The sequence below is a fragment of the Nannospalax galili genome, unplaced genomic scaffold (assembly GCF_000622305.1).
Source record: "Nannospalax galili isolate Female #2095 unplaced genomic scaffold, S.galili_v1.0 scaffold646, whole genome shotgun sequence".
In the NCBI taxonomy this organism is placed as follows: domain Eukaryota; kingdom Metazoa; phylum Chordata; class Mammalia; order Rodentia; family Spalacidae; genus Nannospalax; species Nannospalax galili.
In genome coordinates, this window is record NW_008355279.1 from 1597037 (window position 1) to 1624441 (window position 27405).

A 27405-nucleotide genomic window follows, 5' to 3' on the forward strand; every position below is an offset into this window, starting at 1 on the left:
ATGTGTATGAGTATATTGCCTGCATGTATGTAAGTGCACCCGTGTCATGCAATGCCTGCAGAGGTCAGAAGAGGGCTTCGGATTCCATGGAACTGGAGTTATGGATGGTTGTCAGACGCCATGTAAGTGCTGGGAATCGAACCTGGATCCTCTGCAAGAAGACCACTGAGCCATCTTTCCTGCCCACAAATCAGTCTCTCTTCTTTTTTTGGACTCCACAAAATTGTCTTCTGACCTCCACATGCATGTAGGGACAGCTTCTTAAATAAACTACCACACTTAGGACCAGTAGAAAAATTACTAGTCTCCAGCTCACCCCAGCAATCCCAACAAAGCTTCCCCTTCCTTCTTTGTTCGGAGCAGCCTGCTCTCTACCAGTGTGGTAATTCCTCTCCCTCAGGAAAAGCCTCTCCCATTAAAGCTTTGCCTGTGTGTTCATCCTCCCTGGCTTCATTCATTTCTATTATCCTTAGAAGTTCCTGTATCCAGCATCACTGTATCCAGGCTTTTTTTTTTTTTTTTTTTTTTAAAGAACATCCACAGTTGTTCCTCTTTATTCTCACACACCCAAAGTGTTTGGGGAGGCCATCACATCAGGGAGAAACAGTATAGTGGGATCCAACAGCACAGTTAAGATGCTTGTTTTTAAACTATTAATGTTACTGTCCATAAAAATAAGTAAGCAATAAGGCCAGGCAACGTGGTACATGCCTTTCATCCCAGAACTCAGGAGGCAGAGGCAGGTAGATCTCTGTGAGATAAGGCCAGTCTGGTCTACATAGCAAGTTGTAGGTCAGCTGGGGCTACAGGGAGACCCTGTCTCCAAAAAATCAATCAAACAAACATAATAAGCTAGACATGGTAGCACACACCTTTAAGCTTAGCACCTGGGAAACAGAGGCAGGAGGATCTCTGTGTTCAAAGCCAGCCTGGTCTATATGAGTTTCAGGTCAACTAGGGCTATATAGTGAGACAGACCTTGTCTTAAAAAATATAAATTGGGCCAGCAAGATGGCTCAGTAGGTAAAGGCACTTAGTGCACAAGTTTGATGACCCAAGTTCAATTCCCAGAACCCACACAAAGGTGGAAGAGAACCAATTCCACAAAGTTGTATTCTGACCTACACATACACACACACTTAGAAGTTTTTAAAAATACGTAATAAATTCTGTTATAAAAATATTCAATAAGCCGGGTATGGTGGTACATGACTGTGATCCCAGCACTTGGGAAGCTGAGACAAGACTGGCAGGTTTGAGGCCTGCCTGGACTGTAGTGTGAGATCCTGTCTCACCCCCTACTTTTTCTAAAGAACTCCAAATAAACAAAATCTTTTAAGAAAACTGAACAGACTGAAATAGGAAATTCTATTTTAGTAACAAACTACAATATAACTGTAGTTGTTGGTTAGGTTCCACTAATTGTTTTTAATTCTCTTGGACTTTTTCTCCTGGTCTTCTATTATGTTCTCTGCAGGTCGCTTCTTCAATCCCTTCATTTTCCTGGTTTGTAGTTTGCTTAGGTCTTGCTTCTGCATATGAATCTTTCCAAAAGTTGTACCAAAAGTATCCTGAGAGATATTCTTCCTCTTCTTTGGCTATAAAACAAGGGAAAATACATGTGTATACATGTAATTTTTTAATATGGCCTTCTACTACCATGAACTGGTGATAATCTGGCAGACTCTCTTGGTAACAATTTCTGTTAGTGAGGATTCTCTCAATGAATAAAGTGTACAGCTGTACACACCTTTCTTCTTAAGGATGTACTTTTACTTGATTTTAAAACAATCTAAAGCTGGACCTGATGGTACATGCCTGCAAGCCAAGATTTAGGAGGCTAAAGGAGGAAAATCATGAGTGAAAGTCCCCTAGGCTACAAGCCAGAACACATTTTATGCATTATGTTTATATACATAGTGTTCTATACCCAGAGCCTTCATGATGGCCAACTTATTCTGGTTCTGTTTGTCTGTTTGCTGCAAATAGCAGTCTTGGCTACCAGAAAACTGTCAGCCAAACTTGATGCCTGGTTTCTGCAACTCTTTATTATCCTTAATGACTGGACAGGTTGTTCCTCCTTTTCCTGGCTCTGAGCCTAATTTTACCTGTTTCATTCATCTAAGTCTCCTAATATCATATGCCACAAATCCTTTCTGGAAAGAAGAGTGGAATATAGAAATAAACACAGCACTACATTATAGGCTATATACCTTGAGAGCTTTGGGCATTTTCATAGATAACTTATAGAGATCATCTGATGCAAGGTGTGTCCTCCTGAGAACCAGATCCAACGAAGGTCCCATCTCTTCCAATTCAATTCGTGGAGTTCTACAACCAGATTTCTTCAACAGCAACCTTTATGAAAAGGAAAAAAGAAATGCTGTTTTGATTTTTTCAAAGTTCTCCCTCCAAAATATTCCTGTTGAAAGGGTTTCAAACAGTGACAGTTACAAAGGCCAAGCTTCTTAAACACTTTAGACATTATGCCAAGTGCATTCTCTGGTTTATTTTTTTTTAAATCAGAAATAAAATCATGCAGTGTTTCTGAGAAACAATATAAGAATAATTTTCACTGGGGGTAGAGTTCAATGGTAGAATACATGCATGTTAATATGCACAAAGCCCTAAATTTGATCCCTAGCACCAGAGTAGCTAGGATTAAGCATGTGCCATTGCCTCTGACTTCTTCCCCTGCCTGGCCTGAATCTGTGGCAATCCTACCTCTTCCTCCCTAGTTCTGGCCATCATGCCTGGCCTGGTTTCTTTCCCTTTATTTATTAAACCTTTAACAGTGAAATCCAATAAAATTATATTAAATTAAATAAATAAAATAGAAAAATGAAATCCAGAACTTTTTAAATTGATGTAATTTTTCTATAGGTTTAAAATTACTTAGAAGAAAAACAAACCAAACACTGACTCTTCAATGTCTAATCATATGATGGGTCTCTTGCTTTTCTCTCAATAAAGAACTCCCATTTCCCTTCTTATTTATACAAGTACTGGTGGGCCAGACAATAGGCTCCATTTACTATCTGAAATAAACTGAATTTTCTTTTATAAAATTAATATTACATTCTTTGTACTAATATATTTGCTTTTTATTTAAAAGGATTTATTTCTATTTTATGTATATGAACATTTGCCTACATGAGTGCCTGGGTGCCCGTGGAGGCCAGAAAGAGGGTGTCAGATTGCCTGAAACTGAAGTTATAGACAGTTATGAGCCATCATGTGGGTGCTGGGAACCAAATCCTAGAAAGAGCAGCAAATATTCTTAACCACTGAGCCATCTCTCCAGGTTTGCTCTTTTAATGCTAACTTAAAGTTATCAACTGTTAATCCTTTAAAATTGACTTATTTCTTGTCATAGAGAAAGGTATTTATAAAGAAATTGTAAATGGGGGGGTCTGGAGAAATGGGCTTTCATATTTGTAGCCAAGTATCTATTGTCCAGAATCTAGAATCATCTCAGATTTTAACCTTTCTTTTCCCTCTCAAAGTTGTACTGTTTATCTGGCATAGTCCTGGTCTTTGGCCATGTTAGGCAAGCACTCTACCACTGACATATATATCCCTAGCCTCTAAGCTCTAAATCAAGATTGACATTCAGGCCAAGCACAGTGGCCTACACCTTTAATCTCAGTGCTTTGGAGGCAGAGGCAGACAGACTCCTGTGAGATGAGGCCATTTCAAGTTCTAGCCAGCTTGGGTACAGAGACCCCATCCAAAACAAAACAATGAGACTGGTACAAAACCCAAACACAAAGACAGACAATTCAATTGCTTCCCTATTCCTGATTCTCTCCTTACACGTCTCCTTGGCTGACACTGTAATGTTGTTTTCATTATGTGAACTCTCTGACTGGAAAGTTATGTTTGCTTTGTGAGATAAACTTGTTACTATAGCATATATAGGAAGAGGTCAATGAACACTGATTATTCAACCAAAAGGACATTTCAAAAGCTGTATAACATAATTTCATGTTCAAGCTGGGCATTATGGCTCATGCCTATAACCCCAGAACTCAGGATGCAGGGGCAAGAGATTACAAGTTTGAAGCCAGCCTGAACTATATAGTAAGTACTAAGCTCAGCCAGTACTATTTAGACTCTGTTTCTAAAACAATCAAAAATCCTATTAATTTCATGTTCAAAGATGCTTTGATTCAAGAAGCACAAAATCATTTAATCTCAGCACTTGAGAGGTGGAAGCAAGAGGATCAGGGCTTTAAGGCCAGCCTTGACTGTGTAGCAAATCCAAGGCCACCTGGGGTACATGAAATCTTGTCTCCAAAAGATGAAACAAAATTTCATACTAGGGTTTCTGATTTTTAAAATTCCAACATTCTTTTCATTATGAATGATTGCCAGGCTAACCTAAAAGTGATTTCCTCAATCATATTCTATGGTAGACATATGAAATTACAGTGAAAATTTATTCTTGATCTTCATTTTTTATTTGAGACAGGGTCTCACTGTGTAACCCTGGCTAGCCTGTAACTCCCTATATAGACTAGGCTGGCTTCAAACTCACAAGACATTCAGCCTCTGCCTCCGAGTGCTGAGATGGGCACCACCACTTCTGGCTTATCCTTAACTCATATGACAGATTGTATTTGTGTGTATACATGCTGATATCCTTCCTCAGTGCCATCCACCTTGTTTTTTGATACTGTCTCAGGCAGTCTGGGCATGAGCTTTACTCCTAAGCTATACTTCCCAGCCTCTAACACATTTTTTTCCTGGTTTTTTTTTTTTTGGACAGCGTCTCATATAGCCCAGGCTGGCCTCAAACTCCTGACCCTCCTGCCTCAATCTCTAAGTGCCAAGATTACAGCCATGTGACACCACACATGGCTAACAGTCCTGAAAGCTCCAAAATCAAGTGAGAAAATACAAATAATAGTCTTAGGGGTTTTTCAGTCTAAACTAGCTAAAAATAATATAAACAACTAATTATATCTCACAATCATTAGATAATAATTTTGCCTTATTATCATTTTACCTTTTTTTTGGGGGGGGGGGTCTTTTTTGAGACAGGGTCTCCCTGTAGCTCCAGCTGTCCTGGAACTCACTATGTAGGCCAGACTGGCCTTGAACTCACAGAGATCCACCTGCCTCTGCCGCTGGGATTAAAGGTGCTGGGTGCTAGGTGCTGGGATTAAAGGTGTGTGCCACCATGCCTGGCTATTTTAATTTTATGTAGTACTGGGGATCAGACCAAGAGCCTTGGGCATGCTAGGCGAGCACTCTTCCACAAAGCTACATCCAAAGGCCCTATTATTTTACTTGCAATGAAAGGAAAATAGAAAACAGAAATGGTACTCCTAGGCATATGACCCAAAGGTTATAAGCATCTCTGATTCAGAGTTGAGACCAAGATAAAAATGACTGACAAGTGTGGTAGGAATGACTGTTTTGGAAATACCTTCTGTTACAAATGAGAATCTTACCTAACCATGTAACCAAAGTTAATATGATCTTTTGAGAACATTTAACACTATCTTAGCTTTTTTATAGTGTAAACAATCTTACTAGACCTTGGGCTCCTCTTGTAAGCTAAACATACAGTTTTAATCCCTCATGACCCTTCACTGTCTCTGACCCAGAATAATATGTGTTTATGAATGTTGTGAAAACCTAAGCAGCAAATATCAGTTTACGTTACAAGCAACAGGTGGGATTAGATTAAGAGCATCTGTCTGTGGTTGTTTATGCTACTCTGGGTCAGTAGGGGTCAGAAGGGGAAAATCCTCAGATATGAAAAGGTTCATTTCTTTCCCATATCATATTGGATATACTAAAAATTTTTTCTTAATTGAAAAAATTTTTATTGAATTTTTGTGTATTTCATACAGAATATATTAATAATCTTTATACCCCCTTCCTCATTGGGCCCCTCCCATAAATTCATACATTCTGTCATTTGTGTTAAGGCCTATCATGTCAAGTTAGTGTCCCCAGATGTCCCTCAGTGCAAGTTCATCCACTGAGGTCTAGTTGGCCTATCTAGAGTCCCTCTCTTTAAGATCAGTTCTTCCTCACCCAGCAGTAATCAGCTACCAGCAATTCTTCTACTAAGATTGGGGCCTACTGTCCATTTCCACAGTTCTGTGCCAGGTTTTATTTTTTTTGGCGGGGGGTGAGATAGGGTCTCCCTGTAGCCCCAGCTGGCCTGGAACTCACTATGTAAATCAGGCTGGCCTCGAACTCAGAGATCTGCTTGCCTCTGCCCGGCTGGTGGGTGATCTTTTTGATGTGTGTCTATTTTATTGAGAATTTTTTAAAAAAATATTTTATTATTTTTATTTCATGTGTATGGATGTATATTGCCTACATGTATGTGAGTGCACCCGTGTTGTGCAATGCCGTGGAGGTCAGAAGAGGGCTTCGGATTCCCCTGGAACTGGAGTTAAGGATGGTTTGTAGCTGCCATGTGGGTGCTGGGAATCAAACCCAGGTCCTCTGCAAGAGCAGTCAGTGCTCTTAATGGCTGAGCCATCTCTCCAGCCCCAAGGGTTTGTTGAGAATTTTTGCAACTATGTTCATTAAGGACATGGGTCTATAGTTTTCTTTTTTGGTTGTGTTTTACCTGGCTTTGGTACTAGAGTATTGCTGGCTTCACAGAAGGAATCTGGGAGCTCTCCCCCTGTTTCTATCTTTTTGAATAATTTAAGTAGTATTGGTTGTAGATATTTTATTTTACATATTTTATTTCATTATTTTTGGTCTTTTTGACACAGGGTCTCCCTATAGTCCCAGCTGGCCCAGAAGCCACTATGTAGACCAGGTTGACCTTGAACTCACAGAGATCTACCTGCTTCTGCCTCCCAAGGGCTGGGATTAAAGGCATGCACCACCCAGCCCAGCTCTGTATATCTTCTTTAAATGTCTGGTAGAATTCTGCTATAAATCCATCTGGGTGTGGGCTTTTTTTCAGTTGGGAGGTTTTGTATTACTGTTTCAATTTCCTTATATGTTATGGGTCTGTTTAAACTGTTGATCTCTTCTTGGTTTGGATATACTGTTTCAATAAATACAAAGCAAGTTTTTTGTTCAAGCGAACAGTTCCAAAAGAAATCTGTAAGAAAAAGTTCTCCGAACAAATGAGGCTCACTCCTGGTTTTAACCAATGCCAAGGGGTCAGGCTGTCTTTGTTCATATACATCTCTCCACCACAGACAAATGAGGTAAATATTTAGTTTCATTTGGATATTTTATTCTATTTATTTTATTTTTATTTTTTTGAGACAGGGTCTCTCTATAGCTCCAGCTGCCTTGGAACCCACTATATAGACCAGGCTGGCCTTTATCTCAGAGATCTAACAGCCTCTACCTCCCAAGTGCTGGGATTAAAGGTGTGTACCACCATGACTGTCTGGACATTTTATTTTTAAAAAACAGTAAAAGGGGGGCTAGAGAGATGAGATGGCTCAGCAGTTAAGAACACTGGCTGTTCTTGCAGAAGACCCAGGTTTGAATCCCAGCACCCACATGGCAGCTAACAACTGTCTGTAACTCCAGTTCTAGGGTCCTCTTCTGTCCTCCGTGGGCATTGCACAACACATGTGTACTTATATACATGTAGGCATAACACTCATACATATAAAATAAAAATCATAAAATATTTAAAAAAAAAAACAGTAAAAGGGATACTAACCTTAAATGGCACAACTTTAATAAAAAGAAATGTGGGGGGCTGGAGAGATGACTCAGCAATAAAGAGCACTAGCTGCTCTTGCAGAGGACTCAGGTTCAATTCCCAGCACCCACATGGCAGCTAACAATCATCTGTTACCTCCAAATCCAAGAGAATCCAGGGCCTTCTTCTGATCTCCAAGGGCACTGCACAACACAGGTGCATTTACATACATGCAGACAATTCCACTCATACAAATAAAATAAAAATAAATTAAGCATTTTTTAAAAAAATAAAGAAATTAATTAAGAATTAATTAAGAATTAAGAATTATTTTTTTAAAAAAATAATTAATAAATTAATTTAAGAAAAATATCTGGCTGGGAATGGTGGTTCACACCTGTAATCTCGGCACTTGGAAGGCTGAGTGGGGAAGACTGCAAGTTTGAGGGCTGCCTGGGGTACACAGTGAGCTCAAGTTCGGCCTAAGCTACATAGAGATCCAGTCTCAAAAGAGAACAAACAAGCCAAACAACAATAAAAAATCTGCTTGTCAGGATCTATATTTATGTTACTATTGTGCTGAGGTTAGGGTAGAAGCCTAGACTGTAAAAAGAGGGAAAAACTAATGTTAGTTATTAGTTCTTCCCTTTTAGACTAGTTTTCAAATCTAGAATTTTGACATTTGTTTTGGCTGGGCTGACGTGTGGCTTAGTGCTCTAAATCCAGTCAAAACCAATTAAGAAATTATCACAGAACTCTAGGAAGGGTGATTACTAAGCATTCCAGGCTCATGAAAGAGGGCAGCACTAGATGCGCAGGGACCCTGGAAAAGTAGTTTCAGAGACAAAATTTAGCAGGGGAACAGAGGGAGGATCAGCATAGTGCTGCAGCTACTACGAGCTGTAAATTAAAAACCTTTGGGTAGGAGCCAATTCTAAGTGAGTTAGAGTAAAGTGCTAGTCCTAAGGATTAAAAAAAAAAAAAGAAACCACACTAGGAAATGTACTTACTTATAGCTTCGAAAGTAAACCTTCCCATTCAGTGCAGTGAAGTGCAAAACATACTCCAATCCAGCCAATCGGACGTTTGATACCGTGGGGCCTCTGAAGAAATCTGAAAGCAGATTCAGTTATTTAAAAACAAAGTTCAAATTTTAGTAATAAAGAGCTATATTTTAAAAAGTATTTTTATTTTATATGTATGAGTGTTTGTTTCCATGTATGTAAGTGTACTATGTTTGTGCAATGCCCAAGGAAGTCAGAAGAGGACATGGGATACCCTGGAACTGAAGTTGCTGGTCGTTATCTGCCATGTGGGTGCTGGGACCCAAACCTGGGTCCTCTGCAAGAGCGGCCAGTGCTCTTAACCACTGAACTATCTCTCTAGCCCCAAGAGCTACATTTAAAATTTTTTATTTGGGGCTAAAGAGATGGCTCAGCGGTTAAGAACACTGGTTGTTCTTGCAGAAGACCTGAGTTCAAATCCCAGCACTCACATGGCAGCTAACAACTGTGGTAACTCCAGTCCCAGGGGATCAGACAGCCTCTTCTGACCTCTGTGGGTATTGCATGACACAGGTGCACTTACCTACATGCAGGCAATACACATAAAATAAAAATAATACACATAAAATAAAAATAATAAAATTTTTTTATTTGTGTGTATGTACATACATAAGCACACAGATGTGTGGGTACACATGCACATGCATGCTGAGGCCAGAGGACAACCTCTGGTGTTGTTCCTTAGGCACTGTCTACCTTTGTTTTTTTGGCTTTTTTGAGACAGGATCTCACTATATAGCCCCAATTGACCTGGAACACTATGTAGACCATCTCCAGACTTTCCTGGAACTCACTTTTGTGTGTGTGTTTCTGAAACAGGGTCTCCCTGTAGCCACAGCTGGCCTGGAACTTGCTATATAGACCAGGCTGGCCTTGAACTCACAGAAATTTGCCTACCTCTGCCTCCCAAGTGCTGGGATTAAATGCATGCACCACTATGCCTGGCCCTTCCCTTTTTTTTTTTTTTGAGGCTGGGTCTCTCACTGGCATACAACTTGCCAAGTAAGCTAGGCTGGCCCAGAGTAAGCCTGTCTCTGCCTCCCCAGCAATGGGATTTTAAGTGCACATGCCACCACATCTGGCTCTTTCTTAGTGGGTTCCAGGATCAAACTGAAGCCCTTAACCAACCTCTGGGTCATCTTTCCAGCTCTACTTTAGTCCTTTTTTTGAGACAGAGTGACAATTAGTGGTGTCATATTAACCTCATTTACCCTCAAACTCACTATGAGAATGCTCAAGAATTCCTGATCAACTGCATACATCCTGAGTGCTAGAATTAAATGCATCCCCCAAAATGAACATATTCTTTGCTTATAATCAGCTTTATATACAAAGAACAGTCACAAAGAACAGTGATCATAAAAATTAGGACAAACGCCAAGCGTGGTGGCCCATGCCTTAGTCCAGCATTTGAGAGGCAGAAGCAGGTGGATCTCTGTGAGTTCAAGGCCAATCTGGTCTATATAGTGAGTTCAAGGCCAGGTGGGGCTACAGGGAGCCCTGTCTCAAAAGATCCCCTCCTCCCCCAAAATTAGGACAAACAAAATATAAAAATCAGTTATATATGCCGAGTGTGGTGGCGCACGCCTTTAATCCCAGCACTCGGGAGGCAGAGGCAGGTGGATCTCTGTGAGTTCAAGGCCAGCCTGGTCTACATAGTGAGTTCCAGGACAGCTGGGGCTACATGGAGACCTTATCTCAAAAAGACCAAAAAATAAAAATCAATTATTTACTCATTTTCTATGAAGAAAAGCAGTTCCAGGCCAGCAAGATAATGGAACTGAAGGCTGGGTGTGGTGGTGCACGCCTTTAATCCCAGGGCGAGTTCTAGGCCAGCTATAGGGAGCTTAAGGAGACCCTATCTCAAAAAAACCAAAAAAAACAAAAAGAAGTGGAAGGAGAGAACTAACTTCACGAAAGTTTTCCTTTCTCTGACTTCCACTCCCCCAACATCACATACCATGCACACTCGCACATACACACATAAAAAAATAAATTTTTTAAAAGGCAGGAGAGAGAGGGGAAGGGAGGGAGAGAGAAAAAGGGGAGAGGGGAAGCAATTCCAGAACTTGGGGTATAATTTAGTGACAGAGGGCTTGCCTAGCATGTATAAGGTCCTGAGTTGATCCCCAGCACCACCACAAAAAGAAAAAGAGAAAGAATAAAGAAGCAGTTCCCAGTACATTTATTGTGCTATGTTTAAGAGATAAGGAAAGGGTCCAGAAAAAGAAAACCCTTTATTAATTTCATTCCTTACTGATTTATGGCATGCACTGACCACACATGGGACAGCTGTCCTGTAAGGTATCACAAATGGCGTCATTGTCATTTTTCTGTGTAAATATGTTCACACACTGAGGAAATCATGTAATGACACACTTTTCAGAATATATGCCTATCGTTACATGACACATGACTGTATTTCATTTGAACACACAGCACACAACAAGCAGTGCTGTATGTATTTATACTGAAAACCTAACTTCCCTTGGTGACCAACACTCTCACTCCATTCTTCTACTTTCCCCAGGTTTCTTTGCCAGTTTCATTCCCTTCCCTTATCACTGCTCTATGTGGTCTTTCATGCCATCTAGTGGAGGCACAGAATAATGAGAAGTCAAGGTTTGTAAGACCTAGTCAACACTGATGTGGCACTCAATTATAATCCTGTGTAAACCCAGCATGTAGGAACAAAGGCAGAAGAACTGCTGTAAAGAGAGTCCAGGTTGGACTACAAAGACCCAGTCTCAAAACACACACACACACACACACACACACACACACACACACACACACACACACACACACACAGGAGAGGGAAGGAGGGGAAGGGGAGAGAGGAGGGAGGGAAGAAAAAGAGTCAAAGCCTTACATGGTGGTACATGGCTCTAATCCCAGTACTCAGAGGCTGGACTGAAGAGCAAGAACCAGTCTCAAAAAATGCTCTTGAGTTGGTATAGTGGCTCATACCTATAATCCCAGCACTTGGGAGGCTGAGGCAGAAGTACTGCTCCAAGTTCACCAGCCTACGCTGCATAGTGACACCTGTCTAAAAAAACAAAAAGGCGCGGGGGGGTGGGTGGGGGTGCGGATGGACTGGTTCTCAGAGAACACTGCACTGTAAATGGAAAAGCTCAATCAACCCCCAAAATGCCCATCTTCCTTGCTAAGAAAGTAACGAACAGGATAGAAAAGGAGCAATACATTTAATGAAAGACTTGTCTTAATTTTCTTTTCTTTTTAAATTTTTATGGTACTGGCACTGAACCCAGGCCGACATACTGTTTATTGAGACAGGATCTCACTCTATGTAGCCCTGGCCTGCCTGGAACTTGCTATGTAGATGAGGCTGGCCTCCATCTTACAGAGATCAGTCTGTTTCTGCCTCCTGAGTGCTGGAATTAAAGTTGTGTGCTACTACACCTGGCTGTTTTTGTTGTTGAGACAGTGTCATGTAGCCCAGGCTGGCCTCCAAGTTAGGATGACCTTGAACTGCTGATCCTCCTGATTTATCAGTTCCAGGGGAATCCCAAGCTGTCTTCTGACCTCCGCAGCATTACAAAACATGGGTGAACTCACATACATGCAGACAATACACTCATACACATAAAATAAAAATAATAAATAAAATATTAAAAAACAAATTAGTTCAAATTGTTTTTTGAGAAGGGTCTCACTATGTAGCCCCAGGTAGCTTCAAACTTAACTCTGTGGACTAGGCTGGCCCACATCTCACAGAGATCCACTTGCCTCTGCCTCCTGAGTAATCCCAGATTAAAAGCTAGGATTAAAGACATGTGCCACCATGCCTGGCCCAAGGCTCTATCTTTGAAAATACATATGCATTTGAAAGGAGACAGCCTAAATAGAGAATGCCACTAAAGAGGTTAACTACTTTTTTGTTTTATTTTTTTGAGGCATGGGTCTCACTGTGTAAACTGGTCTGCAACTCACTAAGTAGATAAGGCTGGCTTCTGAACTTACAGAGATCTGCCTGCTTTTGCCTTCGATGCTGGAATTAAAGGTATGTACCACCTCACCAGCTTCGCTATTCTTCTAAAGCGACTATATACATAAGATTTCTCTAGGATCTGCCTAGAGATACTGATATAAATGTGTACAATGAGGTCAGACTCCATATCCAGCTGGCAGAACTTGACAGCATCGTCCACATGGTATTAATTTTGCAGGCATGAAAGATCCAAGATTGAAGGGTATCCTACTTAGTTTTAATTGTCAACCTGGCATAGCCTAGAGTCATCTGAGAAGGAAGTCTCAATTGAGGAATTTCCCATATCAGATTGGCCTTTGAGGACTGCCTGTAGGAGGGCCAAACCCAATATGGGTGGCAACATTCTCTGGGAAAGTGATCCTAGACTATATAAGAAAGATAACTAGGGCTAGAGAGATAGCTCAGTGGTTAAAAGCACTGACTGTTCTTGCAGAGGACCCAGGTTCAATTCTTAGCACCCACATGGAGGCTAACAACCATTCATAACTCCAGTTTCAGGGGATCCAATGCCTTCTTCTGACCTCCACCAGCACTGCACAACATGGGTGCACTTACATACATGCTAGCAATACACTCATACACATGAAATAAAAATAAATATATATATATATATATTTAACTATATATATATAAAGTTAATTAAATGCCAGGTGTGGTAGTACAAGCTTTTAATCCCAGGATGCAGGAGGTAGAAGAGGATCTCTGCAAGTTCAAAGACAGCCTGCTCTAGGCCAGCCAGGGCTACATAGTAGAACCCTGTCTCCAGAAAAAGAAAATAAGAAGTAGCTAAGCATGAGCCCATAAGGGAGCAAGCAAGAAGCCTTCCTCCATGGTTTCTGCTTCAAGTTCCTGCCCTGACGTCCTCAATGATGGACTACAACCTGTAAGGTAAAATAGGCCTTTTCCTCCCCTAGGTAGCCTTTGGTCATTGTGTTTGTCACAGCAACAAAAGGAAAGTAGAGGAGCTGGAGAGATGGCTCCGTGGTTAGAGCACTGACTGCTCTTGCAGAGGACACAGGTTCAATTCCCAGCACCCACATGGCTAACAACCATCTGTAATTCCAATTCCAGGGAAATTCTATGCCCTCTTCAGACCTCAAGGGCACTGTATGACATAGGTGTACTTCCATACATGCAGGCAATACTCATACACATAAAATAAAAAATAATATTAAAAAAAGAAAAGGAATCTAGTCGTGCGTGTGTGTGTCATGAAACTGTGCACCATGGCTCCAGAGACGCTGAGGCCAGTCAATATGTTGCAGAGTCAGAATCCCTAGGAGGCTATATGAAGTTGTGAAGGTAAAGCCTAAGTTGCAATGGAGATCCTAGGATGTTGGAGATGCCAGAACCATGGGACAGCCACCGAAGAAAGCTGCACATAAGCTGGCCCTATTAGAACTACAGGTGGCAAAGCAGGAGGGAAGGGGGCTACCCAAGTCCTTTGGAACCCAGATTCCATCACAAGCCCCTGATGTTGGACATGGAGCTGCAGAATTTAGTGTTGTCCCTGCTGGGTTTTGGTCTTGCTTTGGTCCACTCATTCCTTGTTATGCCCATTTTTCCCTTTTGGAATGCGAATGTTTAATCTGTACTATCTTATCTACTGGAAATGTGTAACTTGTTAACTTGTTTTTTTTATTTTATAGGATCTCAGTTAAGAGATGGCCTTGAGCTATGCATGGTGGTGCACACCTTTAATCCCAGCACTTGGGAGGCAGAGGCAGGTGGCTCTCTGTGAGTTCAAGGCCAGCCTGGCCTACATAGTGAGTTCCAAGCCAGCTGGGGCTACAGAAAGACCAAAAAAAAAAGAATGAATAAAAATAAATTAGGGATGACCTTGAGGGGCTGAAGAGATATGACTCAGCAGTTAAGAGTATTGGTTGCTATTGCAGAGGACATGGGTTTGATTCCCAGCACTCACATGGCAGCTAACAACTGTCTGAAATTCCAGGGGATCCAATGCCCTCTTCTGACCTCTGTAGACCTTGCACAATACAGGTGCACTTACACACATGCAGGCAATACACTCATACAAATAAAATAAAAATAATAAAAATTTTTTAAAGTGATGGCCTTGAGTGTCCAATAAGACTTTTGCTCGTTTTTAAAACTGAACATTTATTATTTATGTGTGTGCACAGAAATGTGAGCACATGTGCATGCTATGGCACATGTGTAGAGTCCTAGGACAACTTGCAAGACTTGGTTCTCTCCTTCCATGTCATTCTGGGTCATCAGGCTTGGCAGCACGCACCTTTGCCCTCTGAGGCATCTCAACAGCCCAACTTCAGACTTTAAACAATGTTGGAACTGTAAAGACTATGGGGTCTTTTGAAATGATTGTTTTCATTTTGTCCATCAAACAGATGAATGGATAATGAAAATACGGTATAGATATAAAATGGTATTTTATGTTGCAAAGAAAAATGAAATCATGACCAAGTGAAAATGTATGCATGAGGATTACTATGTTAAGTAAAATAAGCCGGACTCAGACACCACATTTCTTTCACATGCTGAATCTGGATTTAAATTTGGTGTGTGTGTTCATATGTATAGGCTTCTGCGTAATAAAACTAGAAAGGAGATCTTATGGGGAAAGAGAGGGTAATGGGATACATGTCACATGAAAGCAGAGGGGGTGAAATAGGACCAGCATGAGGCAAAGGGCCCAGGAAAGGCCACTGGAGAAAGGGATGGAGAAGAACAAACTATGGGAGCTGGAGAGATGGGTCAGTGGTTAAGAGCACTTAATGCTCTTTCAGAGGACCAAAGTTCAGTTCTCAGCACTAATGTTGGGTGGCTCACAACCACCTGTTAATTCCAGCTAAAGGGGAACTCCACACCTCATACACCTGCATGCACATACCCACACATATACACAGTTTTAAATGAGAAGTAGCCAGGTGTGGTGGCCTTTAATCCCTGCACTCAGGAGGCAGAGGCAGGCAGATCTCTGGGAGTTCAAGGCCAGCCTAGTCTACATAGTGAGTTCCAAGCCAGCTGGGGCTATGGGAGACCCTGTCTCAAAAAAGGGAGGGCGTGGTGACCTAACACCACAGAGGCAGAGGCAGGTGGATCTCTGTGAGTTTGGTGAGTTTGACACCAGTCTGGTACACATAGGAATTCCAGACCAGCCAGGGCTAAACAGTAAGATTCTGTCTTAAAATAAGTAAAAAAAATAAATAATAGCAAGACATTAACAAAAGGGGGGAGAGTAGGCAAAAAAATAAATAAATAAATAAAAAAAGAACTGTATACTCAGCCAGAGTGAAATGGCAAAGAGCCACCAATGAACAGTCCTGTATAGAGAATACTGAAACACTTACCAATAAGAAGATTTTTCAGTCTTCTATAGTCTTCTGTTACATCAAAGTCATCACCAGCAAATATTAACAAGGGTTTGGTGCCCTCAGGGCATTTACTATTCTACGAGATTAAAAAAACCAAAAACAGTGGCACTGTAATTATATAATTATCAAAATCTCAACAACTTATATGACAGTTTTTAGGGCAGCCAATATATATTAAAATAATCTTCACATTTTTGCTCATACTATCTTTTTTTGTTGTTACACCCACCTATTTTATATTTGATTATAACTGAGGAACAAGAAAATCATTGATTTGACAGACCAAAAATGTCACTTAAACCCACGTTTTCTGCCTCCATCTCTAATTTGAGGTCATTCTGCCTTGAACCCAAGGCTGTTATACTGACGGACCAAACAGAGATCTAGTATGAGCTTTTATAAAAACCCATAGGATAAGGATATTAGTTAAGAATTCTATTAAACCTTGAAGGTCTGCCCTGTTTACAGGAGGGCTGAGGAAATGAGTAATATACACTTACTACAAATCCTTCAACCATACCATGAACCTCAAAAACTCAGTAACTCAGCTGGGCACAGAGGCACAGGCCCATAATCCCAGCAACTGAGAGGCAGTTGCAGGAGAATCAGGATTTTAGGGCTAACCTTTGTTATATATCAAGTTTGAGACCAGTTTGGGTGACATGAAACCCCATTTCAAACAAAAAGAACCCAAGGGTCTAGAGAGATAGTTTGGCAGTTAAGAGAACATGCAGCTCTTATAGGACCTGAGTTCGAGTCCCAGTACCCACATGGCAGCTCACAACCATTTATAAATCCATTTCCAGAAGCTCTCATGCCCTCTTCTGGCCTCTTTGGGCACTTTACATACATGGTACACTTACATACATGCAGGCAAACACCGATACACAAAAAAATTTAAAAAAATATATATAAAAAAAAAAACCCTCAAACCTAAAACAACAAAAATCCCAAAACAAAACAAAAACCCAGTCCAGGTTTGGTGGCACATGTGTTTAATCCCAGCCTGGTCTACATTATTGAGACCTAGTCTCAAAAAAACCCCAAAAGAACAGGGGCTAGAGAGATGGCTCAGCAGTTAAGAACACTGGCTGCTCTTCCAGAGGACCCAGGTTCTATTCCCAGCACCCAAATGGCAGCTGACAACCATTTATAATTCCAGTTCCAGGGGATCCAACACCCTCTTCTGCCCTCCTCGGGTACTGCATAACATGGATACACTTACATGCAGGCATAACACTCATACACAAAATAAAAATGAGTCAAAAAAATTAAACCCAAAACAAAAAATAAAAAAAAAAAAACCACAAAATTATGTAACTTTCCATTACAAACCACAATATTCTTTGTCTCTTTCCACTGAGCCATCTTTCTGGTCCAAGTAATGTATTTGATGGGACAGATTAAGCCAGAAGCAGAATACTGAGGAAGAGGGGTTCCAATCTATTCCCAGGAGCTGAGGTAAGCTGAGCTGCTTTTCTAAGGCTATTTTTATTATGTCTACTTTCTACTTTATAATCCCATTCAAAGTAGTTACAATGCAGTTCCCAAAGGAGGAACTGCTAATAATTTGACAGCTAATAGCCAAAATAATATAATAATATCCAGAGCTTTCTGGTTGGAGAAGCTTAAGTGGAAAACTTTTTATGTTCTATAAAGTAAGTGCTCTGATCATTTGGCGAGATGACCATAGGCTTAACCGAGAACGGAAACAGTCTGAAGTTTAACCTCTACAAGATCTGCATGTGGGGCTGGAGAGATGACGCTCTTAACCTCAGTGGTTAAGAGCACTGGCTATTCTTGCAGAGGACCTGAGTTTGAATCCCAGCACCCACATGGTGGCTAACAACTGTAAGTAACTCCAGTTCTAGGGGATCTGATGCCTTCTTCTGACTTCCATGAGCATTGCATGACACAAGTGCACTTATATACATGCAGGCAATGCGCTCAAACACATCAAATATTTTTAAAAGATCTATATGTATTATATGTTATAAATATATTCCTCTAGGATAAAAGCAAAATAAAATTTTATTTTTACATAAAGTTCTTTTTCTACAAAATCCTATCAGTAATTCTTAACCACAAGATGCCAATATTGGCCAAGAAAAACATTATAAAGTGCTCTTTAGTTTTATTATCAGTATCTTACCTTAATATCTTTTAGAGACACAAATTTCTCAATACCTAATTCAATCATATCCAGCACATGGTAGTCATACATACGACCTAGAAGGAAATGCATATTTAAGCATTTATGTTCCAGTCACCTTGTATGTTACCTGTATGCCCAAAATTATCTGCCTTTTTTCTGTCTTTTTAAACTCACTCTACCATGCTCCTTCCTTAAATTTTCACCTTTACCTAAATTGTATTGTTAGGATATTAGCCATGGAAAAGAGTCTAGGGAATGTTTAGCCCCTAAATTCTTTATTTTATAGAATAAATGGGGGGAGGGCTGGGTGTGGTGCCCTGCACCTACAATTCCAGCACTGAGGAGGCAGAAGGATTGAATTCAAAGCAAATGTGGACCAAATACCAAGTCTAAGGCCAGACTCCAGATAGTTAGCAAGACTACCCAACAAATAAACAAACAAACAAAACAAACAAGAGGCTAGAGGTATATATTGGTGGTAGAATGCTTAGTATGCATCAGGCCTGGGATCAAACCTCAGCACTAACACACATAGGGGACTAAATCCCTGATAAACAGACAGGGCTACTGCTACTGCTGAGTAATAAAGAAGGCACACTTCCAGCTTCTTGTATGAGACAAAGACCTGGCAGGCTGGCTGGTTTGCTCTTCCTTCCTTCCTTCCTTCCTTCCTTCCTTCCTTCCTTCCTTCCTTCCTTCCTTCCTCTTCCCTCCTTCCTTTCTTTTCCTTTCCTCCTTCCTTCCTTCCTTCCTTCCTTCCTTCCTTCCTCCCTCCCTCCCTCCCTTCCTTCCTTCCCTCCCTTTTTATTTTATTTCTTTTTAGGGGGGGTGGGGTTGTTTTATTTTGCTTTGAGACAGGGTCTCCATGTTCCCGCTGGCCTGAAACTCACTGTGTAGACCAAGATGGTCTCAATCTCACAGAGATCCATCCACCTACCTCTGCATCCCAAGTGCTGGGATTAAAGGCACGTGCTACCTACCACCTGGCAGGCTTTTTCTCCCACTGGTTATACCCCCTCCCTTCCAGCTGAGAACAGTCCAGACCAGTTAAGATAAAACCAAGGCCAGTCTTGGACATTTCTCAGCTTGGAGCTGTAGCTAATGGGCTCTCTCTTATTTGTTTAAATTGGCAAATCCAAAATTGGGGAAGGGGACCCACCAAAAACACTTAAAAGACTCAAGCCCTCCTGGGGGCTTTGGATTTTTCAGTTTCTGAATCTTCTCTCCATTTGTGGAGATCCCCACCCCCATATTTCTTTATTTTTGTTTGTTACCTATTGCTCTCTGCTGTGAGAGATTTTTCCCATCTTTTAATTCTTTAATTGGCAAAGGAAACGAAGTCTATCAAGATCTCTAGGTAGCAACACATCCATTCCCCCAAAGCCAAAATATATGAAGGCCAACAGGCAGTAAAAGGCTTGCCTAAGGCTGGGCATGTTAGATCAAATCTCTATATATCTAGGCAAACATTTCCAAAATACATTCATTCAACAGATATCAGTTAGGGAAGATAGGCTGGTTTTTTTCCTAATCCTAATCTCAACATATATGTATTTTATGTTTTTTAAAAAACTACAACTTAAGGTAAGACCATTTTTCCCCTCAGTTTCAGCTAACCTACTAGAGAGGGGAGATCAGTAACAATTTAAGTACAAGGTAAATGGTTAAATCTGATTTTACAGTGTGAAATCTCCATAACTGAATATGGAGGTTATTGAGAGTACCAGGACCCCATCCTTCCTGTTTAAAAAACAGACTATAAGGTAGCTGTAGACATGGCTCAGGGGATAAGAGCACTGGCTGCTCTTTCAGAAGACCCGGGTTTGGTTCCCAGCACCCACATGGCAACTAACAACCATCTGTAACTCCAGTTCCAGAGGATCTGACACCCTCATCTGGTGTCTGTGGGCACTGCACAAGACAGGTGTACATACATGCAAGCGAGGTACACTCATACACATAAAATCAATCAATCAATAAAAAAAAAAAAAAGCCACACTCAGAAGAATAATAACCAAGGAACCAGTTCATATTCTGACCTCCGTGGATTGACAGGGTACTATTTATATGCCCTATTCTTGGTAGTGATTGGTAGACAGAAAATTTTGTAGTGATGCTAAGATTCAAACTCAGGTCTTTAAGAAGCTCTTCCACTGAGACATACCCAGTCCAAAAACAGAATTTTACACAACGGCATAAGGCTGAAACAACGTAAAACTTCTCTAGAGCTAACTGGTTACTTTAAAGAAAAAAACCAAAACCCCGAAACACTGGTTACCCTTGACTCCTGAACAGCACCTGAGTCAGAGCTGACTCTATAAACCATACTCACCTATTACCAGATTATTTGGCCGCTTCTTGTTATGGGAACCAAACATGAATAAAGAACAATCTGACTTCTTTGAAAAGAACTCCTACAAAACCAAAGAAAAAAATCTTACTCCAAGTCCAGTATGGTGGTTCACACTTGTTCTTTGATTTTTTTTTTTTTGGCCTTTTTGAGACAGGGTCTTACTGTAGCCCCAGCTGGCCTAAAACTTGATATGTAGACCAGGCTGGCCTCAAACTCAGAGAGATCCACCTGCCTCTGCCTCCCAAGTGCTGGGTGGCTCCAACTTGTAATTTCACAATTTGGAAGGCTGAGGCAGGAACACTGCTGTGAATTAGAGGCCAGCCTGAGCCAGGGTTAAATGACAAGACCCTGTCTTAAAAACAAAAACAAAACAGCCAAAATAACAAAAAACTTACCTTTGAGCTTAGAAAAGGATAGCAGGGTGCCCCCCTCCAACAAAAGCTAATAAAGACGTAACAATACAAAAATATGCAGATGAACTGAGAGAAGCAGAGGAAGGCAGACCTCTGTGAGTTCCAGGTCAGCCTAGTCTAGAGTTCCAGTGTAGCGGGGGCTATATAATGAGGCCCTAGCTCAAAAAAAAAAAAGGCAAGTAAAAATGTAAGTAGCTTCTTTAGCTTTTTGTTTTGTTTTGTTTTTGGTCTTTTTTTGAAACAGGGTCTCCCTGTAGCCCCAGCTGTCCTAGAACTCACTATGTAGACCAGGCTGGCCTTGAACTCACAGAGAGCTGCCTGCCTCTGCCTCCCAAGTGCTGGGATTAAAGGTGTGTGCCACCATACCTGGCTCCTTCTTTAGCTTTTAACCTCAAAATTTTTCTGTTTTGGGGTACCAAGGCAAAAGAGGCACATAAAAATATACAGAAGTGCTGGATGTGGTGCCTTCAATCCCAACACTCGGGAGGCAGAGGCAGGTGGATTTCTGTGAGTTCGAAGCCAACCTATATACATAGTGAGTTCCAGGCCAGCTGGGGCTACAAGACCCTGTCTCAAAAAGACAAATAAAAAGCAAGTAAAAATATACAAAACCTGAGGTTAATGCATGAAACAAGACCACTTATGCCCAGCTAACGCAGTACTTCTGGAGCAACATACCAAGTGTTTCATTTGCTGGATAAATCCTTTACCTCGCAGAACATCACTATTATCAATGGCATATCTTGGCACACCCAGGGGAACTACAGAAATTTATCAACTCAGTGGTTCTGGATGTTTATAACTGAGCTCAAAAGTTTACAGTGCATATTGCTACTTTTCACACCAAACTGCAACCAACCAAGGCTCTAGCTCTAAAACCTCCATGCCACCACGGCTATAATTAGTTCCATGTTGTGTACCTGGCTGGGTGGGACTAGCTGATAGATCAATGATAGTCCAGTATAAGAACTACATTTGAAAGTCGGGAGTGGTGGCACACGCCTTTAATCCTGGCAGAGGCAGAGGCAGAGGCAGAGGCAGAGGCAGACAGAGCTGTGTGAGTTGAATGCCAACCTGGTCTATATAGAGACCCTGTCTCAAAAAGACCAAAAAAAAAAAAAACAAAAAAAAAACCAGTAACAAACTAGGAGTAGAGCATGAATTAGTCTGAATAGTCATTTCTCTTCTTGCCTTGTTTTTGTTGGCTTTTCTTTTAAGGTCTCATTATGTAGCTCTTGCTGGCCTAGAACTCGCTATACGGACCAGGCTGGTCTTGAACTCAGAGATCTGCCTGCCTCTGCCTCCTGAGTGCTGGGATTAAAGTTGTACTTCACTACACCTATTTTTTTAAATGGTGCTGGAGATGCAGCCTAGAGTCTCAGGCATACTAAGGCAAACACTCTAATCACTGAGCCAACACACCCAGTCCTGTCTATATATGCTCTCTTAAATAAGAAAAGATTTCTGGGCTGGGTGTGGTGGTGCACACCTTTAATCCCAGCACTCAGGAGGCAGAGGCAGGCAGCTCTGTGAGTTTCAGGCCAGCTGGGGCTACAGGGAGCCCCTGTCTCAAAAAGACCAAAAAAAAAAAAAATTTTTTTTTCTTAGAAAAAATAAGGAAGATTCCTGTACTTACCAATGATGTCTGATCCTCAAATGGCCTTGTAATATTTTTCCTAGGAATGTTAAAAAAATGATCTTGATTTTAATAATGCTGGTATTCAATTAAATGATATGCTGAATAAAAGGTAATTTTATATTGAGATGACTAAAACAAAACCTGGAAAGACATTCATTCATTGAATTCATTTAGTGCCTAGTATATAGCAGACACCTGTTTTTTAAGCTAGAGATACTTCATAAAAAATTGTCTTCATGGAGCTTATATGACAGCAGAAAAATAAATTCAAATGGTAGTGAATACTATGACAAATCACAAGGCACTATGTTACCATGAAGGGTAGTAGAAAATGACAATCTGACCTGAGACTTGATTAAAGAAAGGATTGGCCATATAAAATTTTTGAGGTTAAGATTATTCTAAGTGGGAGCACACAAGATGCACACTTAAAACACTCAGAATGTGCAAAGGGGCTGGAGATACAGCTCAGTAGTAGAGTACCTGCCTAACGTGTTCAGGCCTTTGGATTTCATCTCTAGCACTCCTACCAGAAAAGTACAGATATCCAGACACATAGCTTGGACTGTTTAAGCAACAGCTAGAAGGCAAACACTGCTGGAAACGAGTGAGCAAAGGGGATAATGGTGGGAAATATCTAAGACTGAAGCAGAGCATGGAAGTATACACCTGTAACCCCAACATCTGGGAAGGCATAAAGATCAGGAGCTCAAGGCCAGCCTAGGCTATATGAGACTTGGTCTCAAATCCAAAACACTAAAAACCAAAACCCGAACAAACAAACATGATGTACACTTAAAACACCCAAATTATATAAAGCCTTATGATTCAAAGTAAGGAATGTAGATTTTGGGGATGGACAGATGGCTCAGTGGTTAAGAGCACTGGCTGTTCTTGCAGAAGACCCAGGCTCAAATCTCAGCACCCACATGGCGGTTAACTCCAGTTCCAGGGGATCTGATGCCCTCTTTTGTCCTCTTTGGGCACTGTATGACACGGGTGTACTTATACTCATGCAGGCATAATGCTCATGCACATAAAATTTTAAAAAAAAAGAATGCAGAGCCGGGCACAGTGGCGAACACCTTTAATCCCAACACTTGGGAGGCAGAGGCAGGTGGATCTCTGTGAGATGGAGGCCAACCTGGTTGACATAAGCAAGTTCCTGGCCAGCTGGGGCTACAGGGAGACACTGTTTCAAAAAGACCAATAAAAAAAAAAGAGAGAATGCAGATTATTTATATGAATAATAATGGAAAAAAGTGATATGGTAAGATTTAAATTTTCTACTTTTTATTTCTTATTAAAGGATCCGTCTGTGTACTATGAGAATGGTCCATATTGTGATAAAACAATACAACCAATAAAATAATGATAGTATTGTATTAGAACACTAAAGACTATATTAAATTGATACAAGTAACTTAAAAATAAGAGACAGGCCAGGACATAAGAGTGCACACGTTTAATCCCTGCACTCAGGAGGCATAAGCAAGTGGATCTCTGTGAGTTCCAGGTCAGCTAGGACTACATAGTGAGACCCTGTCTCAAACAAAAGCAGGGATTGAGGGTGGTGGGGGCACATAGATATTTTTTCCTTCAGATTTCCAATTAACACATATAGAAGAAAATGAGGGATGAAGGCAACAGAAAGCCACCACTGCAACATCACAATATATAATCACAACTGTACACATGACCCACTACGGACAGTACAATTAATGGGCAAGCTTTCTGAAAGAAGACACAGATGGTCCTCTGAAACTGTGGGTTTAGCATCCACAGACTCAACCAACTATGGATAGGAAGTATTTGGGGGAAAACTTTATCTGTAATGGACCTGCAGAGATTTCTGGGTTTTGGCATCATTCCTTAATGATGTACCCAGTACTTACACTGCAAAAAACACCACACAGGTTTTTATACTCCAGGGAGTCCTAGATCCACTACCCACAAAATAATGAGACACTACTGTATTTGCATAGCCTCTGCTTAGTCTCTAAGTATCTCCTCTAAATATTTACTACCTACAAAGGGAAAAGGGGTAATTTTATCTAGGATAAACAAGAGCCAAAGCCATCAAAGACAAGGAAAAACTGAGAAAGTTTCACAAATTAAAGCAGACTGGGGAGTTGGGAAGCTCTTGAGATGATTCCACGGGTAAAGCATCTGCTGTGCAAGCCTAACAGTCTGAGTTCCATCCCTGGTACCCACATAAAGGTGGAAAGAGAGACCTGACTCCACAAAGCTGTCCTGACCTCCACATGCACCATGGGACACATGTACCTTGACATCACACACACACACACACACACACACACACACACACATAATACAATTTTTTAAGGGGGGAGGTGCTGGAAAGATGGCTCAGTGGTTAAAAGCACTGGCTGCTCTTACAGAGAATCTTGGTTGGTTCTTGTACCCACATAGCAGCTAACAACTATCTCTAACTCCAGTGGATCCCATGCCCTCTTCTGGTGTTCATGGGCATTACACAACACGAGTACATTTACATACATGCAGGCAAAACACTCAAACACATAAAATAAAAATAAAATTTAAAAAAATGACTAGGAGAGGGGCTGGAGAGATGGCTCAGCAGTTAAGAACACTGGTTGTTCTTAGCTGGGCACGGTGGCACATGCCTTTAATCCCAGCACTCGGGAGGCAGAGGCAGACGGATCTCTGTGAGTTCAAGGCCAGCCTGGTCTACATAGTGAGTTCCAGGACAGCTGGGGCTACAGGGAGACCCTGTCTCAAAAAGACCAAAAAAAAACAAAAACAAAAACAATAAAACACTGGTTGTTCTTGCAGAAGACCCAGGTTTGAATCCCAGCACCCACATGGCAGCTAACAACTGTCTGTAACTCCAATTCCAGGGGATCTGACAGCTTCTTCTGTCCTCCATGGGCACTGCATGACACGGGTGCACTTACCTACACGCAGGCAATACACACATACCCATAAAAATAATAAATAAATAAATAAAATATTTTTTGAAAAATGACTAGGAAAGGCTGGAGATACACCTAAGCGGCACAGTACTACCTAGCATGTGCAAGGCCCCAGGTTCAATCCCTAACATAAGAGAGAGGAAAGAAAAAGACTAGAGAGACACAATAAAAACATGGAATCTAAAAAGAGAAAAGAATCCATCAAGTAAGTCTGTAACTTACTTCATATTACTACAGCAATGTTTACTCACTAGTTATGATAATTGACTATGATTATGCAAGATAAAATATTAGAAACTTGGTGAAAGACTTACAGGAACTCTATTATTTTAACCATTTTTCTCTGCATATGTATTTCAAAATAGAACATACACATACAATTATAGTTCTACAAGAACATTCAATGCCAATAATTAAAAAAAAACTAATATTTCTATGTGAGGAATTATAGCATCTTTAATTTTTTTGGGGAGGGGGCAGGTGTGATGGTGCACACCTTTAATATCAGCACTTAGAGGGCAGAAGCAAGTGAAGCTCTGTGAGTTACAGGCCAGCCTGGTCTACATAGTGAGTTGTTCAGGCCAGGCAGGGCTACACAGTGAGACTCTATCTCAAAAAGCAAAAGAAGCCAGGTGTGGTGTACACGCCTATAGTCCCAGCACTTGGGAGGCAGAGGCAGGCGGAACTCTGTGAGGCCAGCCTGGTTTACATGGTGAGTTCCAGGACAGCTGGGGCTACAGGGACACCGTCTCAAAAAAAGCCAAAAGAAAAAAAAGGTTTTTTTTCTTCCAAGACTTCCATAAACCAAATGTTACTTTTGTAACTGAACAAAATACATAATAATAAAAGAAGTAACTTACTTTTTATATAGAACTCCATACGGTTTCTTCAGTGCATACTGTAAAATATAATTTCAAATTTTCTAAACAAAATATTTGAGAAGCAGAGACAAAAATAAAGCATTGTAACATCTCTACATGGCTGTTCTGGTCCCTGAATACTGGTCCGATGTCTTCTGCATAGCCCCCTTTTGGTAGTTTCCAGTAACTTGTAGCATTAGCCTAACATTTTTAGACTGGACTTCTTTTTTGGTTATTTGTGTTTTTGAGGAAGGGTCTCCCTGTAGCCCCAGCTGGCCTGAAACTTGCTATGGAGATAGGCTAGCCTCCATCTCACAGAGATTCACCTGCCTATGCATCCCAAGTACTGGGATTAAAGGTGTATGCCACAATGCCCAGCTAAACTTGACTTATTATTAACATTTATTTAGTGGGGAGTAGGGGAGAAGTGTGTGTACATACATGCCACAGTGTACACGTGATGCCAGAGGACAATCTGTGGGAACCAGTCCTCTCCTTTCACCATTGGGTCCAAGGAATTACACTCTAACCATCAGACCTGGCCAAAAGTACCTTTCCCTGCTGAGCCATCTTGCTGGCCCTGGACTTTCTAAGTTAAAGATTTCTACACCTTTCAAACTTAAATGATTCCCCTCTCTGTCTCTCTTTCAAGACAAGGTCTTGCTATGCAGCCCAGGCTGGGGCAATCCTCCTGCCTCAGTCCCTCAAGTGCTAGAATTATATGGGCCACCAAATTTGCTACAGGGGGTTGGGCAGGGTTTGGATACAAAACTCAAGCTGGAATTGAACTGTCAATCTTCTTGTCTCTGCTTTCTGAGTTCTAGGATTACAGACATGTGCTACCATGTGTTTCCTTGTCTCTGTGTAAAGAATGTTGTCACCTTCTTTAAAGATTTTTAAAATTTTATTTACTTTTATTTTATGTGTATGACTGTTTTACCTCCATGT

The 27405-nt window shown here is 41.0% G+C and overlaps 1 protein-coding gene across 2 annotated transcripts in view; it reads right to left on the reverse strand.

The window, feature by feature from the left end:
- Positions 1 to 1349: 1349 nt before the first annotated feature.
- Positions 1350 to 27405, reverse strand: part of Rpf2 (ribosome production factor 2 homolog) — a 31627-nt gene continuing 5571 nt past the window's right edge. The window contains exons 3-10 of one of the 2 annotated variants that reach the window (XM_008852406.2): positions 26458 to 26495; positions 22638 to 22677; positions 20568 to 20649; positions 18233 to 18309; positions 16057 to 16156; positions 8659 to 8761; positions 2214 to 2358; positions 1350 to 1598 (exon numbers count right to left, since the gene is read on the reverse strand). In XM_008852406.2, the coding sequence (XP_008850628.1) occupies positions 1419 to 1598; positions 2214 to 2358; positions 8659 to 8761; positions 16057 to 16156; positions 18233 to 18309; positions 20568 to 20649; positions 22638 to 22677; positions 26458 to 26495 (765 nt within the window). In that variant the 3' untranslated portion in view covers positions 1350 to 1418. The remainder of the gene's footprint in view (positions 1599 to 2213; positions 2359 to 8658; positions 8762 to 16056; positions 16157 to 18232; positions 18310 to 20567; positions 20650 to 22637; positions 22678 to 26457; positions 26496 to 27405) is intronic. The other variant, XM_029555728.1, reaches the window with a different exon arrangement.